Here is a 17,087-nt window from a genome sequence, read left to right on the forward strand (position 1 = left end):
TAGAGCGTTATTCAAGGTAAGTAGCTTGTTCTTCTGATGGATAATTCTAACCGCAGATTCTTCACCAAGTGAATAGATGCTAAAGTAGTACCTCCTCAGGTGGTGGGTTTTGGATGGCTTAGACTATAAAGTCCTGCATGACCAAAAGGGAAAAATGTCCCTCCTGCCAGGCCTTGTTATCTAGACAGTAGTGTGTCGTGAACCTGTGGCATGACACCCACATCGTAACCGGGCAGATGTCCAAAACACGCTTTCTGCATACAAGTGCAGTAGTAGTAGTTTTGGCTCTGGTGGAATGAGCTTGCAGGCTTCCAGAGGCTGTTTCCTGGCCAAACCAGAGCAGATCTTTATAGAAAGAACAAGCTACTTGTTTCTGCACTGCTCTTTCTTTGTTCACCCCTGAGCAACCCACAAAGAGCTGATCGTCCCTAGGGTGATACTTGGTGCGAAAGATGTAAAAACTCAGAGCTTTCTTAAGGTCTAGGTGATGGAGTCTCTCTTTCTCTTGAACGGATGAGGGGAAATGAAGAATGGCGGAAGAGTAATAGACCGCTCAATAAGGAAAGGTGTTACAAATTTTGAGAGGAATGACACTTTGGTTCTTAGCACCAATTTGTCTGGGAACAAGCCATGTAGGATTGGCGAATAGTAAGCACTCGTGCGACAAACTGACTTGATTGCAGTGAAGTATACTGTCTTCAATAAAAGCAATCTCGGAGATCAGCTGTGCATAAGCTCAAACGGAGTGGACATTAGTAACATAAGAACTGGATTGAGGTCCCACTACAACTTCACATAGGGTTTTGGTGGGAACATATGCACCATCCCTTTCAAAATTTGCATCACAAGAGGTGACTTAAAGATTGCTGATCAGACTGTTGTAGAAAAGTTGATAAGGATGACAACCCTTAGCTGTTGCCACAGCAAGGTCTTGTTGGGCTAAAGGCAAAGAAAAAAGGAGATGCGAGAACTGGTCTTGTAAGGGGTGAATATGCCTACATCACCAAACACCAAACTTCTCAAAAGTCCAGCATAGATGATTTTGGTGGGGTGAAGCCTGGCTGTCAGAATAAGATTCTCTACCTCTGGAGAAAAGTCAAAAGTAGCCAACTGTCGCCACTCAATCTCCAAGCATTAGGTTATAAGTTGTACTGGTTCGGATGCAAGACCTTGCCATGCTGCTGCGACAGGAGATCCTTCTGAGGAGGCAGTCTGGGTACTACATTCTCCAGGCCCAAATCAGAGCCATTAAGTTGACGTGGGCTTGATCGTTCCTCATCTTTCTCAGAATTTTGGCAGGAGAGGTAGAGGTAGGAAAGCACACAGGAACCTTGAGCTCCAGTCTAACTGAAAGGCATCTTCGAAGGAGAATTGCCTTGAGAATGCCAATGCACAAAAGCTTGGACATTTGCACGATCACTGTGGTGGTGAAAAGATCAAGACAGGTTTCTCCCCATTGTTGGAGGACACCCTGGACTACCTCAGAATGGAGCTGACGTTTGTTATCCGCTAGGCAGCAGCATCTGCGTTTGTCTGACCTGGCATTTAAAGATCCTACCAGGTAATGTACCAAAGAGATGAACTGACAACCCAGCCAGTTCCAGAGGCGTAAAGCCTTTTGGCACAGGGCTCAAGACCTCACCTTGCCCTGCATGCTGCAATACTACATGGCGCTGGCGATGTCCGTAAGGACCTGCACTTGTTCCCCTCTGATGGATGTGAGGAAAGCTTTTAGTACTAACAGAATTGCTTGCAACTCCAGCAGGTTGATGTGGAGGCAGGTTTCTGCTGGAGATCAGAGTCCTCTGATCTCCAATTCTTCCAGATGGCCTCAACAACCCCACAACCATGCATCCGTCACAACTTTTAGTTCTGGGTGGGTAGGGAGAGAAGTCTGCCTCCAGTCTAACAGTGGTCCAGCAACCACCACTCCAGATAGTTTACAGTCTCCTCCCACACCTGGAAGGTATCTGATGAAAGACTTGTAAAAACACATAGTCTAGGACGCCTCCAAAGAAAGGGAGTCTCAGTGATGAAATCAGGTGACACATTGGCATGTTGATTGTAAATCCGAGGAATGTGAACAGGTTGGCTGTTGCCTGGGGGTAGTTCATGATGGTTTGAGGGAAGCCCACCTTTAGCTAACAGGCATTGAGGTATGGGAAGGCTCAGCTGGGCACTGACCACTACCATCACTTTCGTGAACACCTGAGGGGCACAGGTGAGGCCAAAAAGGTGGATAAAGAACTGGAAGGGCTTGAGGCCTACCTGAATCCGCAGGTAACACCTGTGGGATTGCAGGACAGCGATGAAGAAGCAGGCATGCTGCAAATCAAGTGTCACCATCCAGTCACCTGAATCCAGGGCACACAGAACTTGGGTCAAGGTGAGACTCTTGAACTTGTCCTTCTTGAGAAAGAAGTTCTGAGGGAGGAGGTCCAGAACAGAACAACGCCCTTCGTCCTTCTTTGGCACCAGAAAATAGCTGGAGTAGCAGGAAGCCCCATTCTCTGATGCTGGTACCCTATTGACGGCTCTCTTTTCCAAGTGCCCGATAGTTCTTGCTGGAGAATAGATACAAGGTATTCTGGAAGCAGTTGTGATGTAGGCGGCATGTTAGGAGGGATGGAAAGTAATGCAGGGCATTACAGCATTGGACGATTTGAAGCACCCATCTGCCCGATGTGACGCTTTGCCACTTGAAGAGGTAAAAACATATCTAGCCTCCAAAATGTTCGAGTGCGCCGCTGGAGGTAAGCTAAAGTGAATTGGGTAGTTTCAAAACTATAATCGCAACAAGCAGCCAAGGGATTGAGGCTGCACAGCCCAATTAGTCAAGCAAATCAACAAGGAATAATGTTGCCCACCTCAATGGTCCACTGCTAATAGACCACACAATATGACACACAGTATCAAAAATAGAGAGGCAACCATAGCAGTTGAGCATAAATAAGAAAGAAGTTATTGAGTTTTCAGTATTGTATCTGTATTCTTCTTTAATATTCTTAATTCAACAAATACACAACCAACGTGTTTCACCCTTAACAGGGCTTCATCAAGGCGACACAAAAATCATACAGTAGACTTTAAAATGGGGTGCAGCGTCATCCAAAAATTACACATATCCAAATATAAATCCTGCCTTAAATGTTTAATAGAGTCACGTCCTCCATATAGACGTAAGTTGGACCATGTTTGATAAAGAACTAAGTGTTCGTAGAAAAGAGTCCAGAAATAAGGGCCAGTTGATCCTTATTCGACATTGTGAACTCCCTCAAATCAGAGAGAAGTTTATTATAACGGTGGCCGTGTATTGCACAGCTTCCTTCCGGCACTTGCAGCGTATCCGCAATGCCAATTTAGCATTGGATCAACTGGCCCTCATTTCTGGACTCTTTTGTATGAAAACTTAGTTCTTGATTACTCATGGTCCAACTGACGTTTATATAGGACGTGACTCTATTAAACATTTAGGGAAGATTTGGATTTGGATATTTCGCGTTTTTGGATGACGCTGCACCCCATTTTCAAGTCTACTGTATGATTTTTGTGTTGCCCTGATGACGCCCTGTTTAGTAGGCTAAGAAGTGTTTTTTGGTGAGCTGTCAGCCTTTGAGATGTTGTGTGAATGAGGGCTTTCGTGCACGGATACAGCACATTCTCCTTTTATTGACACTGGAAGGATAAAGGGCAGAGTCAAGACGGACGACCTGCTAGCACCTGACTTTCTAAAACATGTTGCAATCAAGTATTAATATTTCTAGAAAACTGACACCAATTTCCTATTGACTCATGTGGCTAACAACCATGTTGAAGTAGTAAAATATTTTGCAACCATGTTATTAGTGTGCTTTTCATTTCAGCATTATTCCCCTTCAGATAGACCTCTAATTTGCAAATGTTTGAAAAGGTGACAATATACTCACATATGCTTACGCGTGAACCAAATAGAGGACGTCCTAGGAATTCTCCGTATATTTCTGACACCTGCTAATCAGAGACCCTCTCAGATTCCCAGAAGTACTCTAACATGCAACCATTTTGCAATGGGCAAATTTTAGACATACATTTCTGCACATGAAAATGGTATACAAAAATCTGAATGTATTTTTCTGTTTCTCCACATGCAAAACATTATTAGCAATTGTTAAGCGCAACGTATTATCCCCAAGGGGATCTCTCGGCGCCGCAGTATCAAACAACGATTAGGAAAAATAATGTCTAGTTAGAGATTAAACAGCCAGGTTTTGAGAAGTTTTCTGAACTGAATTAAGTTAGTGCAGCAGCAAATGTGAAACGGCAGCATATTCGAGTGGTGGGGGCCAAGAAAGAAAAAGAATGACCACACAGTCTAGCTTTGTTTATCTGTTTGAAGCACAGTAATATCTGGTCACTGGATCTAAGTAGACGGGTGGGAGTATATGGCTGTAAATATTTTTCAGATAGTCTGGTCCCCTTCCCAGCAGGGTTTTTAAATACCAGACATATAAGCTTAAATAGAGCTATACATTAGACTATATAATGTATTGGCACACTTGTTCCCCATTCCCATACCCAAAAAAACATTAATTCCTGTCCATCGGAGGAGTAAGTATACAATAATATTAGGTGACAGACTTTCAGCAAAATGTTGATGATTACCCATAAATCTCAGTTTTTGTTGGTGTTACACCAACCAGACTTTGACCTCTCAAAAGCCATCAGTTGTGCACAGTCCTTTAGTCAGGCGTGCAACTAACGCTGAGAATTGAGCTTTCAAGCATAATTTGAGAAGTTTGAAGCTTATTCCCCCAGTTAGTCAGAGGCTATAGTATCACATAGAATATATCATCTACACTTCAAAAACTACAAGGTACTTTGTGGAAACAATATTTTTTACATACATATTCAGCATTTCTGGAATAATCTGTATGCACAGGAGGGATACACAGGCTAAACCCCTCATTTACAGCAGAAAAGAAGGTCTTGTAAAAGAATGTGTCACCTGTGACATGTAACGGGCAGGATAATTTTATATAGTTGTGGTATTTTCCTATTGATCAGTGGTTGAAGAGCTTCTTTGAGACGATGGTAGTTGCGCTCAAGTTCACGCTGGTATTCCTTTTGATCGGGACCTATCAGACTCTTGTTTTTACGCAGTGCATCTTCACACCTAGAAGAGAAACCATATGAGACTTTGTCTTGCAGCAGGCAACAGGATAGCTTTAGAAATGTAATTACATGCAAAAGCCATAGTGCATCAAAGGTTACATCGCAACTGAACACACATTATAACCATGGCATGATAAACAGACTGCTAATGTATTCAGCACTGGTGAAGTGAGGAACATCACTTTCACAGAACAGCTCTAATGACATCTGACATGGCAGCATTCGACTAGTATCATTACAACAAGGGCCTAACAGCCTCTTATTAAAAGTGACCAGTCTATCGACTTCTATGACTATAGTCAGCAAATTGTAAGCACTGTTTGTATCACGTTACACATCACTTTGTTTTCTTTTTATTAATTAATTATTGTAGGGGTCATAAAGCTGATGCAAAAGACAAACCACTGCCTAAAGCATCAGTCACTGGCAAAGCCAATAGGTCTCACTTTCAGACTCACTGACTTTGCAAATACTAATTATCCAATCAAAAGGATGGCAAAGAAGCTATCTTCCAGGAGATGGACACATATTGAAGGGAAAAGGCACTATATAAAATTCAAGCAAATGAGCGTGAGAAGAAAGACATCCCCAATGCGCACCTGCATATACGTTACCACACAGATATGCACCTAGGGAATGACATTATCACCATTTTTTTGTTTACTTACCAATATAAGTTGGCAAATATCCTATGGATTGAACAATTTAAAAAAATGAATGCAACACAATGGAACAGCCCGGCTGCCGGGTCTTAAAAAAAACAAAAAAACAGATGAGGCGAGGGTAGTTTAAATAAAACGAAAGCTGGGAGTGGGGAGGATGGAAACACAGCACATGTTGGAAAGAGAGCAACGTGGGGAGGGGAGCATACAAGAGAGCAAACAACACGAGTGGGAGGGGAAGCATATGAAAGAGCGAGCAGCAAATGAAGGAGAGAACACCACAGAGTGGGGGAGAAGCATACAATGAAGAAAGGTAGAAAACATGAAGCTTCCAGAGGGCGAGAGATGGAAAACACACACTCTCATGGAGTGCTTAAGGAAAAAAAGGAGTAGTTTCTGTCCTGTAACTCCAGTTCTGTAGTAGGGGTATCTCTGTTATAGTCATAATCTAGTAAATAGTCCCGCCCATGTGTGTGGACCCCGGCAATCAAAAATAATCTCTTAAGTTGTCAAAAAATGCATAACTGCAAAGACACTTAAGAGAGAATTTAAAGACAAATTAAGCAGCCTACACTGTCCAGTACTTCAACTAGAAATTCCACCAAAAAAAACCACACACACATCACAGCCTGCCCAGTTTCTTCCATAGAGAAACTTGCCTCTACCAGTAAAAGCCTCTGGAATGATAGAGAGGAAGGTATGGACAGACAAGCCCCATGGGCTGCCATTATGTGACTTAAATAGGATACTGTGCCTTTAAGAGAACTTTCCAGAACTTCTCCCAGTATCCCAGAATGCACAGCAGGTCCCTTTTACTTTCAGTTCTTTTTTCCGGCTCCTGCTAACAGGACCCTGGTGCATTGAGCTCTCCCTTTTTCAAGGGTTTATTGGATTTCTGTGCACTTTTTGGTTAAAAGTGTTTTCAGTTGGTGTACTTGGTGTTTCCCTTCACTCCTGTGTATTTGTTCAGGCTTTTTAGGGCTCTAAAATGCCTGCTCTTTTCGACAAGTGCCCAGCATGTGGAAGGAAGAAGTCCAAGACTGATCCACACGACGTCTGCATACTCTGTCTCCCTGAAGCCCATGTCCCTGAAGAATGTGACATCTGCCAGAACTTTTCAGCAAGGACCCTGAGGGAAAGGCTGAAGATTAGGCTTCAAGGCCTAGAGGAGAGACGACTGCAGGCTGCAGGTGGGTCTGGGCAGGCTGGGAAGGCTCCCTCTGCCTCTGCTGAGGCCTCTGGGGGGCTCCCCAGAGGCAGGAAGCCCATCAAAGGGTCCCGGTCTCCGTCGATTGCATTGACGACGACGTCGAGAGGGATGACGACAGTGTGCTCCCCATTTCCCCGGGGCTCCGGGTCGAGACAGCGTGAAGGATCGACGTCGAAGGGCCTGGGTAGGCCACTGTCGAGACCACCGTCGACGGCTTCTTCGTCGTCGTCAGCATCGAGCCATCGGCGTCGAAGAAGGAGCGACAGGTGTCTGCACTCGCCGTTGAGGCGACAACGCCGGTCGCCGTCGAGAATACGGTCGGCGTCGAGGGGATCCTCAGAGGGCGAGAGATGGAAAACACACACTCTCATGGAGTGCTTAAGGAAAAAAAACTAATTTCCCGAAACGTGAGGAGTTGAAGGATACAAGTCATCCAAGCAAAAGGATGGTAAAGAGACTATGTCCCAGGGGAAGGACAAATACAAGTAGAACAAGGAAAGGCACTGAGCAAGAAGCAAGAAAATTAGAGTGACAATAAAGCAAACCAATGGGAAGCAATGGCTCAGCTTTAAGTCCACTATAAAACATTGGTAATCTGACAATAGTTATTTTTCTACCAGACAGCTTCACTTTCTGGTAGGCTCAACCTAAAAAGGTTTTCTCTTTTTAACTTTGTGAGAACAAAACAAAATAAGTTACCACCGAATAGAGCCTCTTATACATTTTTCCCAATAGGATAGTTATAAATGGGTAGTGATTTATTTCAGACAACACAAAACTCTTTCAAAACCTAATTTTAGTTTTGGGTATATTTGTCACCATTGGCTAAAGAATATTTGTTTCTCAGGAGTTTTTGGTTATTTAACGTTCGAGTTTAGAACAACATATCAATCATTGTATATGTAAAACTGCACTGGGCAGGCAAGGAGCACACTGCTACGTGTATGCTGGTACATGTGGGACCGTTGCATGCAGCAATACCGAATGGATTGATTCAGGTGGTTTGCAAGTGTAAAAATGCAAGTGGGTAGTTCCCTTAACTGGAAATGACAGAGCCACATGTAAAAAGGGGAAGGCCAATGTCAAATTACACATTTCCAACTACATATTTAGTGCTAAAGGAAAAACTTCCACCAGACTGTAGGGAAAGGAATGTCCCCTGCATATAGTTCACTTGTGTTCCCCTGTCCTGAGTGTCCTAATGCGACACAATGGACAAAGAAGTTACCTACATTTGAGAGAAAGGCATTAGGCAACCTTTAAGTGCTTGTTACTAATTTTAAAGATTACCACAACTTTGTTTCAACATGCTTTTTTCTTGGTCAAAGGTACTAAATTCGTAGCTATTCACCACTATTTCATTTTTGTGTACTTCTATTACACTTTCAATTAATCCAATAATCCTATTACCAAAATTCCACATAAAAGAAAGTATGATATACATATAATTTTAGTAAAAATCAAAAGGTATTGGCTAACACAGACGTAAAAAGAAGGCCACAAATGGACAAGCTGAAAGGAGAAAAGTCCATATTTTCGACAAGGTTTCTAATGATAGGAAGGATGAATCGAAAGAAGCGCAAGTTAGATGGACAGAATAAGAAAAGTTGGCTGAATATAATGGGCAAAGTATGGTATGATAAGTCAGCACAAGAAGCTCAAAGTAGCAATAATTTTAAAACGTTTTATGTTAAGTAAAGGCAACAGGCAATATTTTAAAGCAATATTTGTTGGTGATGTAGCTGTAGCTCAGAAAGCACATTAAAAGTATAAATGTACAATAGTAATATATTGCTAGTGCAAGACCTTACACTTGGGGGCTAATGAAAAGTAACCTTTATGGTGAATCTAGTACTCTTAGGGCAGTAGGTATCATCTAAAGGCAACCACTGGGGATTGTTGCTCATATAGCACAATAGAAATCTTCTACACAATTGTTAGAATGAAAACAGTGTATAGCCACTGTGACTCAAGTGCATCCATCCATGAGGGTACAAAAAAGAGCACACCTATTAATGGAACGTTCTGGTGTTACCATAAAGGAAACCTCTTCATATTTTTGTGTATGGCTCTTCTGTACCCAGTAACTGAGAACTTATTTCTTAGTAGAACTATTGTTGGAGCTGAGATACATTGGTAATGTCTAGAGGGTTATGAGTGAACCTAATAAGAAATGTTCGAGGGGCAAGCTGCTCAACGGCCCTGGATCCAGATAGAAATACTTAGAGAAGTAAGTGGTGTCAGACAAGTGACTATGCCTATGGATTACCTGAACGATGTCGCTAGAAGGCCACTTATGCTGTTACTTCTAATGTAATGTCTAACAACATGCTTAAGTTATGTAATTACTAATCCTTGCTTTTCCTATTGACCTTCACTAGCAAATAGTAGGTGTTTAAGGATGAGAACAATGCAAGTCAAAGGTGTGCAACAGCACTTCTGCTAACCCTGGTATTTTGGTTCCTGCAGCCAGTTATTTATACTCTTTGTGGGATAACTGCTCCAACTGAACTGAAACCCAATACACAAAACAGTGAAATCCTTCTCCATCACAGAGCCAAGAAAACAAACGTATCTACTGTACGGGCTAGATGTTTAAGCAGTGATGTTTTTAATGGACAAAGAAAGCACCACTTTTAAAATGTCCTCATATTTCAACAGTTTTGGTAAATTTCCTTACAAATACCATCAACTTGCAAGTATCTTAAGGTAAAGCAACCATTGACACGAAAATGTCATTGCCTGTATGTTTCAAGAATTTAATTTGATACTTTGATCAGAGAAAGAAAAGCGCCTGCAACCTGAAAATCTAGCTCTAACCAGTGCAAATAGACACATTTTCCTCATCCTGAAAGACATACGTTTGTAAAAGGTGCATAATGATCTGGCTGAACTATGAACATTTACATTACAGTAATAATACATTTCACATTGGCACACACCTTTCCCTTAAATGTGTTTGGTACTGAACGATCATGTAGTTTGCGTCAATACATTGTTTTTCGTTAAACGGGGAAATGTGTGCTGTTTACTTTGATGGGGTATTTTGCTTTAACAAATATGTGGGTTTCTTTTGGAGACACGGGTGGGTCTCCATAAGCGATATGCCATGGACATTCCAGTTTGTAAATGGATATCATCTTACCCTGCACAGATAGTAACCATATAAAGCATTGCTACAAATTATAAGGCAGCAAAGCATGTCTGAATCTTCCTCGGACTCGAAAATAGCATTTCTATTGAAGAGTGCATTTTTGTTCATTGTAAAATGCTACTTTTGACTCACACAGCCATAGACTTTGGCCAGGCTGGAGGTTTGAACAAAATGCAGTTAATACATTAGACCCCTGGACTCTTTATAACTGCCCTATGGCCATCTTTGCAAACAATTTACAGGATGATAGGTGTACTGCTGAAAAAACCTGCAATAAGTAGAATTAACTCAACAATGGCAATAACGTTAGAGAAAGCATACCTTTTCGTGAAGTCTTTGAAACAGAGTCGTAGCTTATTATGATGCCTGAAAAGTTTCGGATCATTGGGAATTTCAGAAAGAAAAACCTGGGCAACTTCAAGTGGTCCCTTTAAAACAGAAAATTGATTCTGTCAACAAGTTGCTCATTAATGACACAAAGAGAAACACAAGTAATCAAAGGAATGTAAGCAGCAATTCATAACTGAGCCTTGTCTTATTTTGTAACTAGCAGGAAACAAAATGGAGTTACTTTACCTGCATATATCCTTGGTTCTAGTGTAAACAATTGCCCTCTTCCATCCCGCTCGGATTAATTTATTATCTCCTCACTGTAAAGCCTTTCATACACTTGGGTCGCAGGGGCCACCAGAGTTAACACAATCTTGCCTTAGTATCACTTGTTCTACTGGGTGTGAACGCAACTTTGCTATAAAGTGTAACAAAAACAATCTTCACTACTGGTGTAAAAGTGATCTTCTGAGATAATCCACAAAGAAGAGGGACTAAGGATCGACAGGAGGACAAAGATATTCATGTTACTAATTGAAACAAACTTCTTCACAAGAATAAAAGCACTAGCAGATTTTCCCACTAGTGGAACTGGTGCGGCAAGTTCCTACAAAAGATACAAGCCAGGTGATGGGAGATGCAATCTAACATTCCTTCTCCGTAAAATATGGTTTCTCATAAACACAAGGACCAGAACAGTGAGCAGTCTTTTTATTATTTATTTATAAGTATTTCTGATCTGTCTTGGTGACAAAAAAAGTTTTCCAAGTAAAAAGACTGCCTGGGTACCCAGTAAAAATACACAACACATGCAGCTAACTATATAGAGTCAATTGACAGTTTCTTTCTGTTGTTTGATTGGTTTAGACAAGCAAATCTAACTCCCTGATGAACCACAAGCACAGAAAGAAGAACATGGACATCACCATCAATGTAGACCCTTGATTATCTCAAAAATAAACAAGTTACGTTCAGTCTCTCTCTTTCTGGTGAATGCTCCACCTAAATGCAGACTCCTTACCTTTAGAATATTTGCCAGGTGGCAAGAACAGGGCTTTGACCAGGTACTCATTGAGGGAGGACATAGATGCAGCTGGACCACGCTGTAGATTTCCACATTTGTCATAACTTTAGTAGAGGGCAGTTGTAGGCCAAACACCTTGTGGAATTATCACTGCAAATGAAGCACTTTTTTGCATTGAAAGTCCAACTGCCGAGTTCAAACCTATATCAGGGGAAGTATCAAGCGAACTGAACTCTCGTAAGTCCAGGTTACAACTGTCAACATCAACATAATGGGGCCTCTGAGGGCACATCCATACTAGTGGGGGCACATGATTATAATCAGGTTTTATGGTAACTGGTAGCTTTAGTAATTTTGTAGTGCAACATCAGAAAGGATCTTGCTGAAGTCTGTTCAGGGTCAGACATTGGAACAAGAACCAGATCCTCCTCCGTCACTTGTGGCATTGGTGTCGATAAGGGAGGTACTAACGCAGGTCATGGAGTCAGGGTGCAAATCTGTACTGGATCCAATACGCTGCTTGTGACGAGTCGAAGGAGGCCAGACAGTGCAGAGGACGGATCCACCAGAGATAACGTGACTTAGGGCCCCTGTGAATCCTTAGGCCCTAAAGAAACGCCAGAGGGAGAGGGAAGAGTGCCAAATAGCTGCAACACGGCCTCCTAAAAGCCTTCGATCTGTTGTGACATCGCCAATGGCCTGGAAAATTAGGGGCACACCAGGACCAACTGGGAAATCTTCTCCACAACTACAGAACCTGGAGGAGGACCGACTGATACAGTGACACTGTTCCGCATTCTCCTAAGACAGAGAGTGGAAGGATAGGGTAGAGTCCCGCTTCGCTTTCTTGTGTTTATGTTTGAACTTCGACAGTCAGTGCCCTCTACTTTGAGTGGGAGTAGGACTTAACACAAAACTCACAACTTCTTCATGTGTTCGGAAACATATAGCTTTGCTTCTTGGTCCAGATAGCCGCCGGGTGCATGAGGTCATACTTGAACCCAAACACCAGAGATATGTTGTGATGGGCCATGATCGCCAACTGTCTTCTACAGTTGCGGTATGGTTCAAAACCTGTAGTTCTAAGAGGGGACATCGTTCTCTAGCACACTTGGTTTCTTTTTAAAGACTCATTAAAAGGCCAATGAAAGTGGAAGGGATGGGGAGGAAAAAAAGGAAATTACGCTGGTGCGCATCTGTGGCTCTTAAATGCTGCTCCACTCTTTCATTTCCAGGATGGTACGGAGCCACTGCTGAGCCATACAAAGCCACTAAAGCCAGGAGCACTGCTAAAAAAGCTTCTGGATCAAGTCTGGTGCCTGGGGAATTTCCTAAAGGTGAGGAATCTGCAATTAGAAGTATCCATCACAATATGTTCTTAATGCACCTAGAGCTGATAAAAAAACTGAAGGAACATTCAGGCACACACAGGGGGTTGAGTTGTGTTGGTGATTTGACTCTCAAATTCAAACACGCTGAAACAGAATTTTTACAAAAAGTAAGACACAGCAGTGTTGGTTAAAAACCAGTCTATTATGTGCTAACTGTAAAGAACGTAGAATTATCCCCAGGCGTGAGACTGGATCCAGACATTTTTTGCCCAGCATCCCTGCGCGCCGGGGGGACGGCATCAAGCGACTCCGCCCAGGTGTCGTCCGCGTACGTGACGTCAGCGAGGTCACATAAGTTCCACCCCAAAACACATACGTCAGTTTTCTTCTGTGAACTTTTACGCGTCACACGTGGAGCCATCAGACAAAACTGTGGGATTACGGGAACACTGTGCAAAAGAGCAGAAAAAATTGAAAAAGAATGGTGGCGAACAACACCATAAGAAGCAGTAGCAACACTGCAGCAGCCAAAGGCTGGGAAATAAAAAGAACAGAGAACATCCCTGAACGAGCACCCTGCCAGGATGTAGACAGCCCCCTCTGGAGACAAGAAACACATGCAAAATTGTCACAACATACAGCAGGACTACAACCCTAACCAGGAACAATGAACGGGAAACTGGTCTCAAGACAAACAGGAACGACAAACCTCCAAGGGAACCCCAGTACAGAGTGCGACAACCCCCACAAGTAGCAAGGGCACGATGAGATGACCCCAACCCAGAAGGCAGCAGACGGACCAGAACTCTCAGTAACCAAGGGAAGAGGGAGGAAAGGGAAGAAAGTGAAATCAAGCGCCTAATCTGGACCAGAGCAGAGGGGCACAGGAGAACATATAACTATCCTCCAAAGAGTCAAGAGGAGGAAGGAGCAAGAACAAAACAATTCATCCTGTCAAAAGAGCGAAATAATGCACTCACAGAAGATACAGCCACCCACCGGGAGGCGAGTGCAGAAGACCAAGCCAAAGGCCCTTGCAGAACGGGGAGGAAGTGCGGACCGTGAAGAAATATGCGACTAGAATCGTCTCTACCAGATACATCATTACCGAAGGTAAGTAACACGTACATATGATTGAGACTACTAGCCGCAGATTCCTTAACGTAGAATAATTACCCTAACCATACCTACGGGGAAGGAGCGTCTGCAAAAAGGCCCCACCGACCTGGACCTAACAGAGGGCCCCTCAGGGGACAAGGCCAATGGACAAGGCGAGCATCCTTGTCCCCGCAGGCAAGGGGAACCCCCATAGCAGAACGCCACCGATCCCACCGGGGGCGGGGGAAGAAGAAAAGGAGAAAAGAGGAATCCATTCCACTCAACCAAGGAAACAAGGCAAGGCAAGGGGAGAACAAAGCACCCCTCGTCCTTACAGGGCTATAGAACCGCCATCCAAGGCCAAGGCAAGGAAGAAGAGCAACCCAGAGGCTCCAAGGAGACAGGGAGGTAGAAGAAAGAACAGCCCGGGTTACCCAGGAAGCTCGGTAGGCTGCGTCCCAAAAAGAGGAGGAACATAAGAACCTTCCCAACCCCCAGGCCAGCGAACATGAGGGTGAAGAAGACCCGGACGCACCACAAAGAGGGGTATGCACACATGACCCAAAGGGAGCAGACAAGAGACACGACACCAGGCCGCAGACAGGAGGCCAGACCTGATGAACAGCGCAGCAACCCCAGAGAAGGACAACTCGGGGTGCCACCCAGGCAATCACATTCAGCACAAGGAAATTGCACCTGCAAGTACATAAGCACCACAGAGGGTAGAGGCTCGAAGGCGACCACAACTCCCCAGCATATAGCAAGCTATATAACAGCTACCAGTACCCCACATAGGGTATGTTAGTCCCAACATGGGAACCCTCTTAGGAAGAAACTTCTGCAGCAGAGGACAACTGAAAGAGCAACAGGGAAAAAAAATCTGCCATAGGCTTATCAAGCAGTCAAGAGAAGAACAGGAGGCCTAATCTCAGTGCCACCCTGGTGTGAACAACTTTCAACAAATCACACACAGAAGAAGGGCCGGCCAGCAGCCAACAAAGCCACAGTCCCAACATGGAGGACTCTCAGGAATATGAAGCACACAGATCACACAATGTGGGCGACTCGCCCCAACCAAAGAAGAGCTCACAAGATCGAAACCAACCCACAGGTCACTGAGGTGGAGGAGGAGGATTCCGCAGGAGGATTGGGAACAATAGGGCGCTATCAAAAGGGAGATCCACCAGCCGCTCCCGCACACTGTCCTGAAGCCAAGCATAATGCCAAAGGGCAACTGAAGAGGCCATGGCACGACCCAGCACCTCTGATATATCCAGAGCGGAAAATAAACGCCGCCAGCTACCGGCCATCTACCGCAAGGTGTTGCAAGTTCACACCAGCACCCTCCTGCGAAGCTGCAGACCCAAGGGACTTGGCCGAGTCCCACAAACAAGACGTGGCCATAGCCAGGACACATGAGGTGTTAAGGGCCCACAGAGCCGCACTGGTGGAGGCAAACATATTGCGGCCCCAGGAGTCAAGGAAGCAGGCCTCCCGGGAGGGTGGAGCCAACAGTGACGGCAGAGAAGGAAAGGCGGTCCGCAGATGGGGGCCACAGGGTGAAGTGAAAGACACGCTGGGTCAAGCAGCGCCGGAAGGTGCCAGTGCAAAAGGTGTTGGGGCACCGGATCCCCCATGGTGGGACGCCCCCAAGTCCCAGTCAGCGAAGAATGGAGCGAACATTCAAATGGCAGCAGCAGCTGCCTCCCACCAGAGCCCTGGTGAAGAACCTCCAAAAGATGGTCCGCGGGGAAATGGGACGCCGTATCTCCCATGCACAAAATTGCCACAGCACTGGAAACAGCGCGAGCGAAGGCCGCACCCGCCTCCGTAGGGCCCCGGGGTGGAAAAAGCAGCTCCTCCATGGGCGACGGCTGTAAGCTAAGGCGTCCGTCTTTGAAGCCAACCGGAGTGGGCAAGGACCAGACCCGAAAGGGAATAAGAGGCGCCAAAGAGTGGGGGACTTGTGGTTCCTCCGGCAAAAGCAGCGGCGACGGCGCGCATCCGTCATTCGGCGACGCTGCGGAAAAAGCCACGACACGGCAACCTGTCTCCAGTGAGGACGACACCAGCAGGCACCCCACCTCTGGGGAAGAGAGGACGTCTGATAACAAATCCACCACCTGATGCCTGTACGGTGCGGTAGAGTCCGCAACCTGGAGCAGGGCGTCATCGTTATCCAACACCACAGCGGAAGGAAAGGCCTCCGTCTCATCACACAGCGCCGGGGCCCGGGGATTGACTGGAGCCAAGGTAGTCCAGGGACGGCGCCGAAACAGCTCCGACTCGACCTCCAACGAGGCAGCACCTGGAGAGCGACAATGAGTCCCCAGCCAGCCTCGACAGGTCCGTTGACCCCCACGGCAGCACCAAGGTCGACTCGCCCTCCGATGAGGCAGCCACTTGCACGGAAGTACGAGAGGGCCCCGGGGACCGACAAGGAGCCCCCCGCCAGCTACACCCAATAGGGGGGCGAGAGGGGCTCGCCGAACCCTGTGGCGCCGCCAAGGCCGACTCGACCTCCGACTCGGCGGCCGCCTGCGTGGAGGGACGAGAAGGGCCTGGGGAGGGACGAGGGATCACCCGCGAGGAGCCCCCACCCCCAACAGGCCGGAAACCAGCCCTCGAGGACAAACTGCGACACTCACCCACTGGGTAGCGACGCTCTGCGGGACAGGAGACGGATGAGGATGACGGCCACTCTGAAAACCCTCCGCAGAAGCAGAGCGAGGAGACTAAGCCGATCTGGACATGAGAGCCGAGAGGAGTTTCAAGCAACGTTCCCGCCGCGACTTCGGCTTCAACCGTGGAGCCGTGATCCTCCCCCAAGCACCACATGCAAATGAGGTGAGGGTCTTTCGCCGACATCATGCGCCCACAAAACTAACAAGTTTTGAAGCCTGAAGGCAAACGTGCACTGTTCCCACAATACGCCAAAGATCGAAGGAAAAAAGGGCCTAAACAGGCCCAGAGCAAGAATCGGATCAGCGTTGCATGCGGAAAAGGAAAAAACTGACGTAGACACGCCAAGTGGGACTTATGTGACCCCGCTGACGTCACGTACGCGGACGACGCCTGGGCGGATCGCGTGATGCCGTCCTCCCGGCGTGTAGGGATGCTGGGCAAA

General features: G+C 45.6%; 1 protein-coding gene across 11 annotated transcripts in view; it reads right to left on the minus strand.

Moving 5' to 3' along the window:
* Positions 1–17,087, minus strand: part of DOCK7 (dedicator of cytokinesis 7) — an 864,306-nt gene that overhangs the window by 14,034 nt on the left and 833,185 nt on the right. For all 11 annotated transcript variants that reach the window (XM_086953476.1, XM_086953469.1, XM_086953439.1 and 8 more), the window contains 2 exons: positions 10,499–10,605; positions 4,985–5,152 (listed from right to left, as the gene is read on the minus strand). In XM_086953476.1, the coding sequence (XP_086809602.1) occupies positions 4,985–5,152; positions 10,499–10,605 (275 nt within the window). The remainder of the gene's footprint in view (positions 1–4,984; positions 5,153–10,498; positions 10,606–17,087) is intronic.

This window comes from Lissotriton vulgaris, chromosome 1_1 (genome assembly GCF_964263255.1).
Source record: "Lissotriton vulgaris chromosome 1_1, aLisVul1.2, whole genome shotgun sequence".
Classification (NCBI taxonomy): domain Eukaryota; kingdom Metazoa; phylum Chordata; class Amphibia; order Caudata; family Salamandridae; genus Lissotriton; species Lissotriton vulgaris.